This window comes from Oncorhynchus mykiss, chromosome 15 (genome assembly GCF_013265735.2).
Source record: "Oncorhynchus mykiss isolate Arlee chromosome 15, USDA_OmykA_1.1, whole genome shotgun sequence".
Classification (NCBI taxonomy): domain Eukaryota; kingdom Metazoa; phylum Chordata; class Actinopteri; order Salmoniformes; family Salmonidae; genus Oncorhynchus; species Oncorhynchus mykiss.
In genome coordinates, this window is record NC_048579.1 from 17,337,080 (window position 1) to 17,354,014 (window position 16,935).

Here is a 16,935-nt window from a genome sequence, read left to right on the forward strand (position 1 = left end):
ATTCTGGGCTGGCTGAAAGTAGGTTTTGCAGGCCTCAACAATGTGCAAAATAAAACCTCTCTACTACAACAGTCTATCAAATGTTGCTGTGCCCCTCTTCTTGTCATTCGCTTCATCATCCTTTGGGTCACTGATATGAAGCGTCTGTGAAATAACCAGAAACCTTTTGCAAGACAACAGTCATGGGGAAAGGCAGTTGGTAGAGAGATGATGTTTTGGCAGTACGTCCAACCTGCCTTAGAACAACAGACCACATATAACCACGCCAGCCCAGGACCTCCACTTCAGTCGTCTTTATCTGCGATATCGTCTGAGAACAGCCACCCAAACAGCAAATGAAACTGAGGAGTATTTCTGTCTGTAATAAAGCCCTTTTGTGTGAGTGAACACATTCTGATTAGCTGGGCCTGACTCCCGAGTGGGTGGGCCTGGCTCCCAAGCCCACCCATGGCTGCGCCCCTGCAAAGTCATGTGATATCCATAGATCCTAATGAATTTATTTAAATTGACTGATTTCCTTATTTGAACTGTAACTCAGTAAAATGTTTGGTATTGTTGCATTTTATATTTTTGTTCAGTATAAAATAATATATGCCATTTAGCAGATGCTTTTAAACAAGGCAACTTACAATCATACATGTATAGATTTCCATATGGGCAGTCCCACATTGAACCAACATTCTTCACTTGTTCTCTGAAAACACAGCCTGACAGCATAATCAGATAAATGAGAATGGAAGTGTGAAGGGAATCCAGTCTTGTGCCTGTCTGTGCTCTCTGATGGTGCTGAGATTTACAGCTCTCTTGGGGGGGGGTTCTGCCACAAGTTAAAAATAACTCCCCGGGCTCAGCCAATGGGATGCTCTGTCTTCGTTGCCCTCTTCTTCCGTCTGTGTTAGCTGAGTGTAGATGGTGGTAGCAGCAAAGAGACGGAGATGGAGAGATGCTGGTGTATTTACCACTAGTGGATTAAAAAAAAAGGCACTTTCTCCATCTCTCCCCCCTCTGTCTGTCCTCTTGTTTTCACCCTCGCTTTTTCCATCTCACCCCCCTTTCTCTCTACACACACACACACACACACACACACACACACACACACACACACACACACACACACACACACACACACACACACACACACACACACACACACTGCCTCTACAATAGTGGTTCCCAACCTTTTTTGGTTTCTCTACCACCTGAATTTAGAATTTTGAACTGAATTTTGCTCTGCCTGGAGTGCCCTTGAAGTTCCCTGTCGTGCATTTTACCAGTAAACCTATGAACTCATGAGTTTTCCTTTTTTACAAGGAGCATTTGTGCGCCTAAGTTGAAAAATGTTGGCTCACACAAAGACATTTAGGGGCACAATGAAAAATATTTCAGATGGTAAAGATAGAATCCTTAATTTTCCTGGTAGATACGTTTGCTCGTAAATAAAACATTTGAGGTGTCACAGCAAATTTTCAAAAAAATCAAAAATTTTTGTCACTGAGCAAAATATCAGGTCTACTGAGCGCAAACTTGAACATTGTGAAAATTCTGTGCAACTTCCATTTACTGTGAGCACTGAGGCTGTACCCACTAAGTTAGTTTTAACAGCGGTCAAGTCGGCTACTTGTTGCTATTTGATCATAATGTAGGCCTACCAGAGTGGTCTACCATCAAAACTATGGAGAAAATGCATCCTATAACATTTTAACATGGAAATAGTCCAACATTCCATGAGGCGTTTGGAAAAAAAACATGCAGGGCTTGACATTAGGGCTGTGGCGGTCATGACATTTTGTCAGCCGGTGATTCAAGCAAATAACTGCTGGTCTCATGGTAATTGACCGTTAATGGACATAAACACACCTCCTGGCTTCCACGCATAGCCTACAAGCCACTGTTACTATCCCCCACAGTACAAAAGTTGACCTATTCTGTGTGAGAAATAAATATTCCAATCATAGTCTGGGACAGTTGTGGGATGCGATAGATCCCAATTTAATATAACCACTAGCATCAAAAATCCTGTTTTAAGCAATGAGCCTTACGCAACAGATGAGAGCGTTTAGCTTAAAATGTTGATAAACTATTAGGCTATTTCTTAACATAAAAAGCACAGCAATGCAGACACGGCAGTAGGCCATATGCACGAATGTTCCATTAGCAGGAAAACACCGTTCTTAAAAGTAAACACAAATGTGATTGTGCATGTAATGCTTTTATTATGAAGGTGCATTTTTATGGTGAAAAATGATCTTCCCCAAACTTAACTCACGCGCTGAGTGTATGCCAGTTAGGCTCTGCACCTGTTGTAAAGCGGATTAATGTGCTTAATTTTAAGAAGTTATTTGTCGACTTTAGTTGTGATACAAACCATTCACAAGTGATAGGCTAATATTGTCACCATCACACTATACTTGATATAATCTCGTCTTAACATATACTAAATAATATATGTGTGAAATGTGTTTTACTTTAGAAAGGACCCTTCATGCCCCTATCTCGAAACGGGCAGCAGGAAAAAAATCGGCATTGAAAAAAGGCGGAGGTCAGAGACCACTATGATGACACATCAAATGTGTTTGATGGATCGCTGGAAAAGATCAGGAATAGGCTTTTGTAGACTACAGTCCAAGCTATGTCTTCCAGTGGTGCGATTGCTGTCGGCATCCGAAGTCTGGTTCATCCTTGGGAGCAATTTCCAAACGCCTGAAGATACCACGTTCAACTGTACAAACAATAGTACACAAGTACAAACACCATGGGACCACACAGCCATCATACTGTTCGGGAAGGAGACGTGTTCTGTCTCCTAGAGATGAATGTACTTTGGTGCGAAAAGTGTAAGTCAATCCCAGAACAACGGCAAAGGACCTTGTGAAGATGCTGGAGGAAACCGGTACAAAAGTATCTATATCCACAGTAAAACGAGTCCTATAATGACAACCTGAAAGGCCGCTCAGCAAGGAAGAAGCCACTACTCTAAAACCGCCATAAAAAAAGCCAGACTATGGTTTGCAACTGCACATGGGGACAAAGATCATACTTTTTGGAGAAATATCCTCTGGTCTGATGAAACAAAAATAGAATTGTTTGGCCATAATGACCATCGTTATGTTTGGAGGAAAAGGGGAGGCTTGCAAGCTGAAGAACACCATCCCAACCGTGAAGCACGGGGGTGGCAGCATCATGTTGTGGGGGTGCTTTGCTGCAGAAGGGATTGGTGCACAAAATAAATGGCATCATGAGGAAAGAAAAGGATGTGAATATATTGAAGCAACATCTCAAGACATCAGTCGGGAAGTTAAAGCTTGGTCGCAAATTGGATCTTCCAAATGGAAAATGACCCGAAGCATACTTCCAAAGTTGTGGCAAAATGGCTTAAGGACAACAAAGTCAAGGTATTGGAGTGGCCATCACAAAGCCCTGACCTCAATCCTACAGAACATTTGTGGGCAGAAATTAAAAAGTGTGTGCGAGCAAGGAGGCCTTACAAACCTGACTCAGTTACACCAGCTCTGTCAGGAGGAATGGGCCAAAATTCGCTCAACTTATTGTGTGAAGCTTTTGGAAGGCTTCCCGAAATGTTTGACCCAAGTTAAACAGTTTAATGGCAATGCTACCAAAAACGAATTGAGTGTATGTAAACTTCTGACCCACTGGGAATGTGATGAAAGAAATAAAAGCTGAAATATATCATTCTCTCTACAATTATTCTGACATTTCATATTTTTAAAATAAAGTGGTGATCCTAACTGACCTAAAACAGGGAATTTCTACTAGAAATTGTGAACAACTGAGTTTAAATGTATTTGGCTAAGGTGTATGTACACTTCCGACTTCAACTGTACATCCATTTTTTGACTTATACATATATCTATCCGTTGATTCTTGAAGCATTTAACGTCTAAATGCCTCGTGAGCTTAGTTCAACTGTCACATTCCATGAGGACACAAAATATAAGCTTGTTTTTCTCCAACGTTTTTTTGAACATTGTAAATGTAAACAAACATGGTATAGCCTCATAACATAGTTAAAACAATACTTTTATGTAATAGATTGTCAGTCCTTGCATCATAGCTCTGTCTATTAATCTGAGCGTGGTTACATTTCTCCATACCCATCCCTCAGCGTTTTACCAAAACAGAGGCGGGGTGCCCGTTTTGTTGTTGTTTCATCTGTAGATTTGCCTTTTAAACAGCTTAATATTTTCAAGATATCAATGTATCACCAACAAAAAGGTTAACAATAGGCCTATAGTGAATGCAGCATATGTTATTCATTTTCACATGTAAATAGTTGTGCTGAAAGCGTGCCATTCCATGAGCGCAGCATTTATTTTTCAACTCGAATCAATGAGCCCAATCAGTCCTCATGACGACAAAACCATTAACAACAGAGTAGGGCTGGCTAATCAGTCCTTAGTTTTGGGGTTATGCTCAGGTAAAACAATTTGGCTAATCTATGCGTTCATATTTCCAAGTCCTATTCTTGAAGGTCAAGTTCATTGGAATGACTGGTATTCTGATGGACATTGGTTGTTAATGTAAAGATATAATTTAATCGTATTATATGTAGAAGAAGCCTACATAACCAACCCATAAAGCCTACATAACCAACCCATTTACATCCATGTATGGATGTAATGTAAACTTTAGCTATGTAAACTTTAACATTGATTTATCCTGCAATAGATGTTAAATTGGTAACATACATTTTTGTCTTCTTCTAATGCCTCTTAAGGGGAAAGTAATCTAAAAGTAACGGAATGTAATCTGATTACATTACTGAGTTTGGTTAATCCCAAAGTTACTTTACTGATTACAATTTTGGACAGGTAACTAACTGTAAACGGATTACATTTAGAAAGTAACCTACCCAACCCTGTCATCTATGCACTTAAATAGTGAATGGATAGCTTTTCCCATGGTTCATTTTCATTCCAGCCAGGTAGGCTGTACGCCTGTTTTGAAGATCAGCGATCTGTTTAAATTGAAAAATAAATATAGTAGGCCTAGCCTATAGAAATCTGCTGGATCCTCTTTTTAATAGAGGCCATCACTCTGTTTTTTTCACGCAATTGCATAGCCTATAGAAATAATGCGCAACATGAGCTCTTTGGCTCTCATGAAGTGTTTAATTAGATTTTTGATTTACATTTGCATTGATGTCAGAGTGGTTAGAGGAACAATTGACTGCTGAGTACCAGGCAGTTAGCAAGTTTGGTAGGCTGCTAATGACCATCAGCAGCATCAGAGCTTGGAGAAGCCTAATTACAGTGACTAAAAGGACACATGGAATTTGACTGCCTTCATGACTCGAGACCGCCGGTGTGGCGGTAATACGGTCACCGTAACAGCCTTACTTGTCATGAACCTGTTTATCCACTTGTCCTTCAGACAAGGATGTGACTGAAAACGTTGTGGCATTTGATGCAAGAAACCACTTTACAAAATACAATGCATCATTATTCCCATACCATTATTACAGAGAATAACACATCATGCTACCCTAGGCAAATTGGCTACTTAGCTTATTCAAGCCTGTCTTAAAATACAAGACTGCCCCTTTAAGACAAAAAAAGCTCTTTGCCTGACTCACAAGAGCACTCCCCCATTGCTGACTACAAATGATCTTTAACTGGGCTAATAACTCACTAAATAGCAAAGGATATGAACAAATGTGCACACATGGCTACATGTAGCTCTCGCTTTGTTCTCAAAACAAGTGCATTTACTCGCACCACTAATGCTGTAAACACAGTCCAGTTCAAAGTCAATTGCACAGATCCATATATGGCAATGGTCTATTTGCATATAGGCCCACTGTAGCTCTTGTTGGTTATGGTGCACCAGTCTTTGTACGGGCTTGAGTCATGCCTGTCAATGCAATGGAATCCAACTTAGATGCGTTCTGCCTACAACAAAATCTCTTGCATAGTTAGTTTGGCATACTAAGTCTTGTATGGTTTGTTTTGTTTCGGTATGTTCCATTGAACATGGCTAATGCGTTGGTTCGATCACAAATCCCACAGTTAAGGGAATCGTTGATAGTGTTAACTAAGGGAGAAAACTCTAGAAAGTTGAGTGAAGTTTAATCTATTGCTTCTCAGTGCGGGTTGACATTTCCTCTGCGCAGCACTCCCAGGGAGCTGCGCGCCTGCATGCAGCTTAGGGGTTCTACAGCAACATTCCCTCTATCTAAACCTCCCATTGAGGTGTGGTAGTGCTAGAGTACCAGGTGGGTCCTCTGAGGCCTCAGGTACAGATGATTTAACTTTGAATTCCATGACTCTCCTCCTGTGTTCTGTCCCACCCATCCATTTCACTGTAAACCCTATTTAGTTTGCTTTCAAAGAAATCTTGAGCTCTGTTTTGACATGGGAGTTTATCTGCACCGTACTGTTGTGCGGGTGCCATGCAAAACCGCACTGCAAAGCCTAAGACTTTCATTGCAGGCCAAACACAGTGGGATTGTTCAAACTCCTCTCATCTCTCTCACCCGATTCGCTGGGATTTTTATTTTCTGCCTGAAAACATCGCCGTGGTGTTCTAACAAGAGTGGGTCCTTGTAAACGGGGGTTGTCATGGTGACTCCTCCCTCTTTGGGTTTTACTGCATGTGCTTCTGCTCCTCCAATGCGAGGAGGAGAGCAGAGGAAGAAAGGGGGGAGAGGTGCTGAAGATGGAAGGAGAAGAGACAGAAATGGGGAGTTGAGAGTGAAAGGTCGTTGCAGGGGAAATTAACTAGATTGTTTCGGAAAATGGAAAGAAACTGATGGGCACTTTACCCCAGTAGTCTTTTTTGCATTGATGTAGACCTAGACAGTAGATGCATTGAGTCTTAGAGTCTTGAAATGATGCTTATCATTTTAATGTCTCATTTCACACATCCCTTCCTTATTAAACAATTACCAAGTCTTCCTATAGTGGATGGAGTTCATGTAAATACTAGAATGTAGTCCTGTATCACTGCTATAATCATGATGCAATGTGGAGAAGTATTGCATGACTGTCATCGGGGAGGACTTGGATCAAACTGAAAATTGTCAATTAAATTAGGCTATGTTTATAGAGGGAACACTAAGTATTGAGTTATTGAACCAGCTGGGGTTTGGGCTTTGGGATGGGGAGGGCGGGGAGTTGCAGTACCTTGGAGGAAGATGTTCCCTAATTAACTTGAGATTAGAGCCTAATTGGAAGGGCTGTGAATTGTTGAGTAGGGACTCAATTTCCCATTGTCTATTCTCATCTATTCCTTTGTCTCATGGCCAGATTTTCAATAGGACCAAATTTTACTCTCATAACAGATTTTTCAGTTATTTTCAGTGAGATTTGGATGGAAGCCTAGTTTTCTGAGAGAAGCAGAGCTCTCAATCAAATTGTGACTTAGTTGTTATTTCCTGTCTTCCAGATGTCTTTATGGCTGTGGTGGAGGAGGAGGTGTCCCTGGAGGAGGAGGCGCGTCCAAGCCCTCAGCTGGAGGAGGAGGCGCGTCCAAGCCCTCGGCTGGAGGAGGAGGAGGCGCGTCCAAGCCCTCGGCTGGAGGAGGAGGAGGCGCGTCCAAGCCCTCGGCTGGAGGAGGAGGAGGCGCGTCCAAGCCCTCGGCTGGAGGAGGAGGAGGCGCGTCCAAGCCCTCGGCTGGAGGAGGAGGAGGCGCGTCAAAGCCCTCGGCTGGAGGAGGAGGCGCCGCGTCCAGGCCCTCGGCTGGAGGAGGAGGAGGCGCCGCGTCCAGGCCCTCGGCTGGAGGAGGAGGAGGCGCCGCGTCCAGGCCCTCGGCTGGAGGAGGAGGAGGCGCCGCGTCCAGGCCCTCGGCTGGAGGAGGAGGAGGCGCCGCGTCCAGGCCCTCGGCTGGAGGAGGAGGAGGCGCCGCGTCCAGGCCCTCGGCTGGAGGAGGAGGCGGCGCCGCGTCCAGGCCCTCGGCTGGAGGAGGAGGCGCCGCCGCGTCCAGGCCCTCGGCTGGAGGAGGAGGAGGCGCCGCCGCGTCCAGGCCCTCGGCTGGAGGAGGAGGAGGAGGCGCCGCCGCGTCCAGGCCCTCGGCTGGAGGAGGAGGAGGAGGCGCCGCCGCGTCCAGGCCCTCGGCTGGAGGAGGAGGAGGAGGCGCCGCCGCGTCCAGGCCCTCGGCTGGAGGAGGAGGAGGAGGCGCCGCCGCGTCCAGGCCCTCGGCTGGAGGAGGAGGAGGAGGCGCCGCCGCGTCCAGGCCCTCGGCTGGAGGAGGAGGAGGCGCCGCCGCGTCCAGGCCCTCGGCTGGAGGAGGAGGAGGAGGCGCCGCCGCGTCCAGGCCCTCGGCTGGAGGAGGAGGAGGAGGCGCCGCCGCGTCCAGGCCCTCGGCTGGAGGAGGAGGAGGAGGCGGCGCCGCCGCGTCCAGGCCCTCGGCTGGAGGAGGAGGAGGCGGCGCCGCCGCGTCCAGGCCCTCGGCTGGAGGAGGAGGAGGCGCCCCCGCGTCCAGGCCCTCGGCTGGAGGAGGAGGAGGAGGCGCCGCCGCGTCCAGGCCCTCGGCTGGAGGAGGAGGAGGAGGCGCCGCCGCGTCCAGGCCCTCGGCTGGAGGAGGAGGAGGAGGCGCCGCGTCCAGGCCCTCGGCTGGAGGAGGAGGAGGCGCCCCCGCGTCCAGGCCCTCGGCTGGAGGAGGAGGAGGAGGAGGAGGCGCCGCCGCGTCCAGGCCCTCGGCTGGAGGAGGAGGAGGAGGAGGCGCCGCCGCGTCCAGGCCCTCGGCTGGAGGAGGAGGAGGAGGCGCCGCCGCGTCCAGGCCCTCGGCTGGAGGAGGAGGAGGAGGCGCCGCCGCGTCCAGGCCCTCGGCTGGAGGAGGAGGAGGAGGAGGAGGCGCCGCGTCCAGGCAATCGGCAGGAGGAGGAGGCGCGTCCAGGCAATCGGCAGGAGGAGGAGGCGCGTCCAGGCAATCGGCAGGAGGAGGAGGCGCGTCCAGGCAATCGGCTGGAGGAGGAGGCGCGTCCAGGCCCTCTAAAGGAGCCTAAAGTGTCTCCATCAGGTACAGTATAGAAAACCATTCGACACGAAGTATTAGTACAAAGTATTAGGAACACCTTCGTGCACTCTACAAGGTGTCGAAAGTGTTCCACAGGGATGCCGGCCCGTGTTCACCCCAATGCTTCCCACAGTCAAATAGATGTCCTTTGGGTGGTGGACCATTCTTGATACACATGGGAAACTGCTTAGTGTGAAAAACTCTGCAGATTTGCAGTTCTTGACACACTCAAACCGGTGCGCCTGGCACCTACAACCATACCCCATTCAAAGGCACCTAAAATCTTTTGTCTTGCCCATTCACCCTCTGAATGGCACATATACACAATCCATGTCTCAATTGCCTCAATGATTTAAAATAATTATTTAACCTGTCTCCTCCCCTTCATCTACACTGATTGAAGTCGTTTTAACAAGTGACATCAATAACATTTTATAGCTTTCACCAGGATTCACCTGGTCAGTTTGTCATGGAAAGAGCAGGTGTTCCTGATGTTTTGGTGCACTTGTGTATGCTTTAAAATCACAATGTCTAAGTATAACTTCCCTCAACCACTAACTCTCCACTTGCTTTGTGACTTTGGAAAAAGTTCAGCACAACATCCATTCAATAAAGCAAACAAGGTTATGCTCTTATTTGATTGGCTTTCTCTGTTCCAGGTGTTGAACTGGCGCAGGAGATTCAGGTGACCGTTACCCTGGCGGAGGGCCGGGAGTCTCCCCAGAGGTCTGGAACTCTAGCGGACGTGTCACCGCTCGCCTCCCAGAGTCCCGCCTCACCGGTGGACGATTTCCAACAGGAACTGGAAATAACAGACTCTTTACAAACGGAAAAAGGTGCGGCGCCCGAGGAGGCTTTGTTGCCCTGCGATGTAGAGGGGGAGGAGACCAAATCGGAGGACTCAAAAACGACTTTAGCCACGCCCACCAAAGAAATATCTCATGAGCTTTTGGAGGAGACTACTGAAGAGGCTCCTGTGGAGGAGGAGGAGCCTATGGAAGTAGCACCTGTAGAAACGAAGCCTTTAGAATTGGCTGCAATGGAGACTACTGTTGAGCAGAATGTTATGGAACCCATGCAGGATGCAGTTGTAGAAAAGGAGGTTGAGGAGAAGTTGCAGGGGTTGGAGGATGAGGAGTTGCCTCCAATTGTTTTGGACGAGGGGGAAGTGTTGCTTCCAAATATATTGCCCATTGCAGAGGACACAATCAGAGAAAATGAGCTTAGTCCCATGGCTGAACTTCCTGAAATGGAGAGCCCCGTAGACATGGATACTACAGAAGAAATGGATATCATGCCCGCCAGCAACCACAACCTCTCGGACTTCAGCTCACCGAGGGGAGAGGACAAAGCCCCAAAGGCTTCCCCTGAAATGTCCCCTGAGCTCTCGCTCATGCCAATCCGGCCCCTCTTCCCTACAGAGTCCTTTCCCAGGGAGTCCAGCCCTCCTTGGGTTCAGGTCCAAATCCAGGCCCAGGCTGCTCCACCACAGACACAACCTCATTCTGGATATAGTGCTTGTGTGCCTCCCACCACCACAACCTTTTTCCCCCTAACTCCCAAGATTGGCATGGGGAAGCCTGCCATCTCCAAGAGGAAGTTCTCCCCTGGGAGACCAAGGGTGAAGCAGGTAAGGCTTTTCATCTATTTTTTTCTCTCTCGTTTTTTACAGGAAGGTTTCTTTCCCAAAACTGGATTGGAAGCTCCACTAGTCTGTAGTTCTTCTAGCAGGTATGTAGCAATTGTAGCTGGTCTGTAGGTGTTCTAGTAAGTCTGTAGCCATTATAACAAACCTTTAGTTCTTCTAGCAGGTTTGTAGTTCTTCTAGCAGGTCTGTAGTTCTTCTAGCAGGTCTGTAGTTCTTCTAGCAGGTCTGTAGTTCTTCTTGCAGGTCTGTAGGTATTCTAGCAGTATTCTGTACAATTGAAGTCGGAAGTTTACATACACTTAGGTTGGAGTCATTAAAACTTGTTTTTCAACCACTCCACAAATGTCTTGTTAACAAACTATAGTTTTGGCAAGTCGGTTAGGATATCTACTTTGTGATTACACAAGTAATTTTTCCAACAATTGTTTACAGACAGATTATTTCACGTATAATTCACTGTGTCACAATTTCAGTGGGTCAGAAGTTTACATACACTAAGTTGACTGTGCCTTTAAACAGCTTGGAAAATACCAGAAAGTGATGTCATGGCTTTAGAAGTTTCTGATAGGCTAATTGACATCATTTGAGTCAATTGGAGGTGTACCTGTGGATGTATTTCAAGGGCTATCTTCAAACTCAGTGCCTCTTTGCTTGACATCATGGGAAAATCAAAATAAATTAGCCAAGACCTCAGAAAACAAATTGTAGACCTCCACAAGTCTGGTTCATCCTTGAGAGCAATTTCCAAATGCCTGAAGGTACCACGTTCATCTGTATAAACAATAGTATGCAACACCATGTGACTCCGCCTTCACACCACTCAGGAAGGTGCCGCGTTCTGTCTCCTAGAGATGAACGTACTTTTGTGCGAACGGTGCAAATCAATCCCAGAACAACAGCAAAGGAACTTGTGAAGATGCTGGAGGAAGCAGGTACAACGTATCTATACCCACAGTAAAACGAGTCCTATATCGACATAACCTGAAAGGCCGCTCAGCAAGGAAGAAGCCAGTGCTCCAAAACTGCCATAAAAAAGCCATACTACTGTTTGGAACAAAGATCGTACTTTTGTCAATTTGTATTTTTGATTTTTTAGATTTTACCCCCTTTTCTCCCCAATTTTGTGGTAGCCAATTGTTAGTAATTACAATCTTGTCTCATCTCTACAACTCCCGTACGGGCTCGGGAGAGGCGAAGGTCGAAAGCCATGAGTCCTCTGAAACACAACCCAACCAACCCAACTGCTTCTTAACACAGCGCGCATCCAACCCGGAAGCCAGCCACACCAATGTGTCGGAGGAAACACTGTGCACCTGGCGACCTTGGTTAGCGTGCACTGCGCCCGGCCCGCCACAGGAGTCACTGGTGCGCGATGAGACCATACTTTTTGGCGAAATGTCCTCTGGCCTGATGAAACAAAAATAGAACTGTTTGGCCATAATGCCCATCGTTATGTTTGAAGGAAAAAGGTGGAGGCTCGCAAGCCGACGAACACTATCCCAACCGTGATGCATGGGGTTTGCAGCATCATGTTGTGGTGGTGCTTTGCTGCAGGAGGGACTGGTGCACTTCACAAAATAGATGGCATCATGAGGAGAGAAGTACAACAAAGTCAAGGTATTGGATTGGCCATCACAAAGCCCTGACCTCAATCCTGTAGAACGTTTGTGGGCAGAACTGAAAAAGTGTGTGCGAGCAAGGAGGCCTACAAACCTGACTCAGTTACATCAGCTCTGTCAGGAGGAATGGGCCAAAATTCACCCAACTTATTGTGGGAAGCTTGTGGAAGGCTACCTGAAACGTTTGACCCAAGTTTAACAATTTGAAGGCAATGCTACCAAATACAAATTGAGTGTATGTGAACTTCTGACCAACTGGGAATGTGATGAAAAAAAATATATAAATCATTCTCTCTACTATTATTCTAACATTTCACATTCTTTAAGTAAAGTGGTGATCCTAACTGACCTAAGACAGGGCATTTTTACAAGGATTAAATGTCAGGAATTGTGGAAAAACTGAGTTTAAATGTATTTGGCTAAAGTGTATGTAAACTTCTGACCTCAACTGTAGTTCTAGTTAGTCTGTAGCCATTATAACAAACCTTTTAGTTCTTCTAGCAGGTATTTCGTTCTTCAAGCAGGTTTGTAGCTATTCTAGCAGGTCTGTAGTTCTTCTAGAAGGTCTGTAGCTATTCTAGCAGGTCTGTAGCTATTCTAGCGGGTCTGTAGTTCTTCTAGCGGGTCTGTAGTTCTTCTAGCGGGTCTGTAGTTCTTCTAGCCGGTCTGTAGTCCTTCTGGCGGGTCTGTAGGTCTTCTAGCTGGTCTGTAGTTATTCTAGCAGGTATGTAGTTCTAGTAGGTCTGTAGCCATTATAACAAACCGTTAGTTCTTCTAGCAGGTCTGTAGCTATTCTAGCAGGTTTGTAGTTCTCTGGGACTTTCTGTAGCTGTTCAACTAGGTCTGTAGCTCTATCCAAAGACTGCTCTGCTGTGGTGGGAGTTGTGCTACTCTGGCTGATCCACAGCTCGTATCCTCTCTCTCTGTAATTATATTCCCTCCTTTCCCATTCCCTCTTGTTGCTCAGTTTAGTGCCAGTGTGGAGTGTGTTTTAATTAATGTTGAGAGGCTCTGGCTGCTTTCTCTCTCCCTCTCTTGCATTCTTTCTAGCTCTTTTGCTCACTATCTCGCTCTTCCTTGCTCTCTTTTGCTATCTCTTTTTTCCCTCCCCCTCTCTCCTTCTCTTGCTCTCTTTGTCTTTCTCTCTTCCTCTTTCTTTCTCTATCACTCTCTCGTTCACATAGTTGAGTATAAGAGTATAAGAGCCTTTGGGGAGGGAGTAGCGAGGGCTGAGGTCTGTGCCAAGGGTTTGATGCTGGGTAGAGGAGGGGGGACACCATATAAAGGAGTCTTTTGGAGGTGTTTTAATTCGTATAAGAGCTCATTGAGGCATGAAGCACGACACAAACCCATTTCCACCAAGCTGAGGGAAGAGGGAGGACACCTCTTTTTAAGGCCAGCCAAAGCTGTCAGAAGGGGAAATTCAACTTGGCTTCTCGGTATATCTAAGCCCAATAGTCAGCTTTTGACTCAGAACTGGAAAGCCTTGAATGATGTTTACCTTTTCATTTATTTATTTTTAAGTATAGAGGTCAATGTTTGTTTTTTACTTGGATTTGTTTTGGATATGATATAAAAAAATGTTTAGGATGCATCTGCAACTACTCGCATATAAAAGATGTCACCTTGTTTCGACTTTGGGCGAACATGTGCAATACTTATTTTAATAGTAGATTTCGCGGGTGTGACCCTAAGCACTTGTGTTTGTGTAGTCCATACTTTCTCTTTTAGTTTTTTCCCTCTTAGGAGGATTACTGTTTCCTGTACAGGATCATTTGCAGGGTTTGCTTTCATCGCTAGGATCAGCTGGGATTTCCTATGTGTAGTGTGTGCTTGCTTGCTTGCCTGTCTGTGAGTTCTACTGAGCATTTGAGTGTGTGCGTGCGTTCGGGTTTCCGTTCGAAAAATGTGGAGTTGGACATTTTGACCGGCAGCAATTTATTTGAGATATTTACCGGACCATAAGCATTTGTAACCTGACTAGGGCATCCACCCACAGAGTTCAGAATGACAGAAAGCACAATTTAGATTATGGAAATTAATCTTAACAGAACAAGGAACTCGAGGATGCAACGGCATGTGTCCTTACCGAATTCCTTCACTTTTCCTCAACTTATGTCAATCTACTATTCCCCCAGAGTATTTTTTTTATTAACCTATTGTATTGGTCAGCTTGTCGTTCTGTGTGTGACAGAAATAGCCTATTCCAAATTGATTATGGGACAGTTATGGGACGAAAGATCCCAAATTCGTACAACCAGTTGGCCTGACGAGGCTACCAAGAGGGTTTGGGTCCAGACCCTGTAGCAGCCGGCCGCGACCGGGAGGCCCATGGGGCGGCGCACAATTGGCCCAGCGTCGTCCGGGTTAGGGAGGGTTTGGCTGGCAGGGATATCCTTTTCTTATTGTGCACTAGCGAGTCCTGTGGTGGGCCGGGCGCAGTGCATGCTGACACTGTCGCAAGGTGTAGTACGGTGTTTCCTCCGACACATTGGTGCAGCTGGCTTCCGGTTTGGAGGGACCATTGTGTCAAGAACAGTGCGGCTTGGTTGGGTTGTGTTTCGGAGGACGCATGGCTCTCGACCTTTGCCTCTCCCGAGTCCGTACGGGAGTTGCAGCGATGAGACAAGCCAGTAACTACTACCAATTAGATACCACAAAATTGGGGAGAAAAAATGGGGTGAATTTTTGTGTGTGTAATTGGCAAGAAAACACTATTGTAAAAATGGATGAAAATATCCAGTTGAAAAACAGGAGATCTAAAGGTGCAACAACTATACTGAACAAAAATCTAAACGCAACATGCAACAACTATACTGAACAGAAATCTAAACGCAACATGCAACAACTATACTGAACAGAAATCTAAACGCAACATGCAACAACTATACTGAACAAAAATCTAAACGCAACATGCAACCATTTTAGAGATTTGACGGAATTACAGTTCATATAAGGAAATCAGTCAATTTAAATAAATTTAAAGGGCTCTAATAGATGGATTTCACATGACTGGGAATACAGATATTAACATCTGTTAACATCTGTTGGTATCAAATACCTTTAAAAAATGGTAGGGGCGAGGATCAGAAATATCAAACAGATACATTAAGTGGATAAGGAACAGTACTTTACCACATTGTCCTAGGCTATATAGACATGAACAATAGGAGAAATATTACATTTCAGCCTGATTTCCAGATTATTATTAATATACAAATGAACTTTAATGAACATTATTCACACACATGTATGCTATAATGAAATATTCTATCACATTCATAAATTATTGGAGAAAAGGTAATGTATGAATGTATTATCAGTTCATTAATCTACTTAATTGTATAGTCTAACAAATTCAAGAATGATTGACAATAAATAATTGTAATCGATTTAAAATTCAATGTTAGCTAGCTACATGTCTTAAGCTAAAGTGTACTGTTAGCTAGCAAGCTAACTTTAGCTGACTTGCTCCCTAGCTAACGTTACGTGCATGTTGTTATTATTCTTATCCCAGAGCCGTTTGCTTGGCTAGTTAGAGCCTTAAGTTAGCTAGCTAACATTGAACCTGGTTGGTTAAGTCCCAGCAGATTTATGCAGGGTAGTAACAACATGATTTGGCACTATGTTCATTGTTGTTCAACTAACTGGCTGGCCCGCTAGCTAACGGTACTTGACGTTTATGACCTTACACGTTGTTTACCTAGCTAGCTTGCAACATATCTTAAAAAAAGACTCCACAATGCAAGTAAACATTTCGGGTGCGTTCGTAAATTCAGTCTGAGTATGCCAGAGTGCAGAATAACTGATGAATTTATGAACGCACAACATCCGTTGAATATGGTTGGTGTCAGTAAATGTCGGCAAGCATAATGAAATTGTTGCCAGCAGAGCTGGTTAGGCTGTTTTCATGTTATCCAGAGGTAAACAAATCATCAGCCAGAGCGTCAGGTGTGCACTCTGAATGCTCCGAGAGCAAAACGAGATGGATGGGGCTAAACCTTAAGATGGTGTGAACGATGCTGAAAGGGTTTAGACAAATAATAGCTTTTCACTAGGTACCAAAACAATCAAAAGCCATTTACTCAAAAGTGAGTTTACAAGGTATTAACTTTCAAGACAGAATTACTTTCCTATTGTTCCTCAAAAATACAGTGTATGATATACCATTTTGTAGCTCTGAGTTTCTACTTTTATCCTATGTAAAAAAAAAAATATATATATATATATAATAAAAAATAAAAAACATAGATTTTGCTACAAAATACCTATTTTGAGCCGGTCGGTCACAGATGGGAGCGTCGCTGCACAGACATTTTTAGGGCCTTCGAGAGATGTTCAATCGGTTTCAAGTCTGGCCTCTGGCTGGGGCATTCAAGAACATTCAGAGACTTGTCCCGAAGCCACTCCTGCGTTGTCTTGGCTGTGGGTGGTGGTGGCAGTATCATGCTGTGGGGTTAATTTTCAGTGGCGGGGATTGAGAGACTAGTCAGGTTCAAGGGAAAGCTGAACGGAGTAAAGTACAGCGAGATCCTTGATGAAAACTTTCTCCAGAACACTCAGGACCTTAGACTGGGGAAAACATTAATCTTCCAACAGGACAACGACCCTAAGCACAAAGCCAAGACAACGCAGGAGTGGCTTCGGGACAAGTCTCTGAATGTCCTTGAGTGGCCCAGCCAGAGCCCGGACTTG

The 16,935-nt window shown here is 45.3% G+C and overlaps 1 protein-coding gene across 1 annotated transcript in view; it reads left to right on the forward strand.

Annotated features, from left to right (window-relative positions):
- LOC110490933 (histone-lysine N-methyltransferase 2C) overlaps positions 1-16,935 on the forward strand; it is a 228,806-nt gene that overhangs the window by 92,923 nt on the left and 118,948 nt on the right. The window contains exons 12-13 of the mRNA XM_036945610.1: positions 7,405-8,976; positions 9,633-10,603. Coding sequence (XP_036801505.1) covers positions 7,405-8,976; positions 9,633-10,603 — 2,543 coding nt within the window. The remainder of the gene's footprint in view (positions 1-7,404; positions 8,977-9,632; positions 10,604-16,935) is intronic.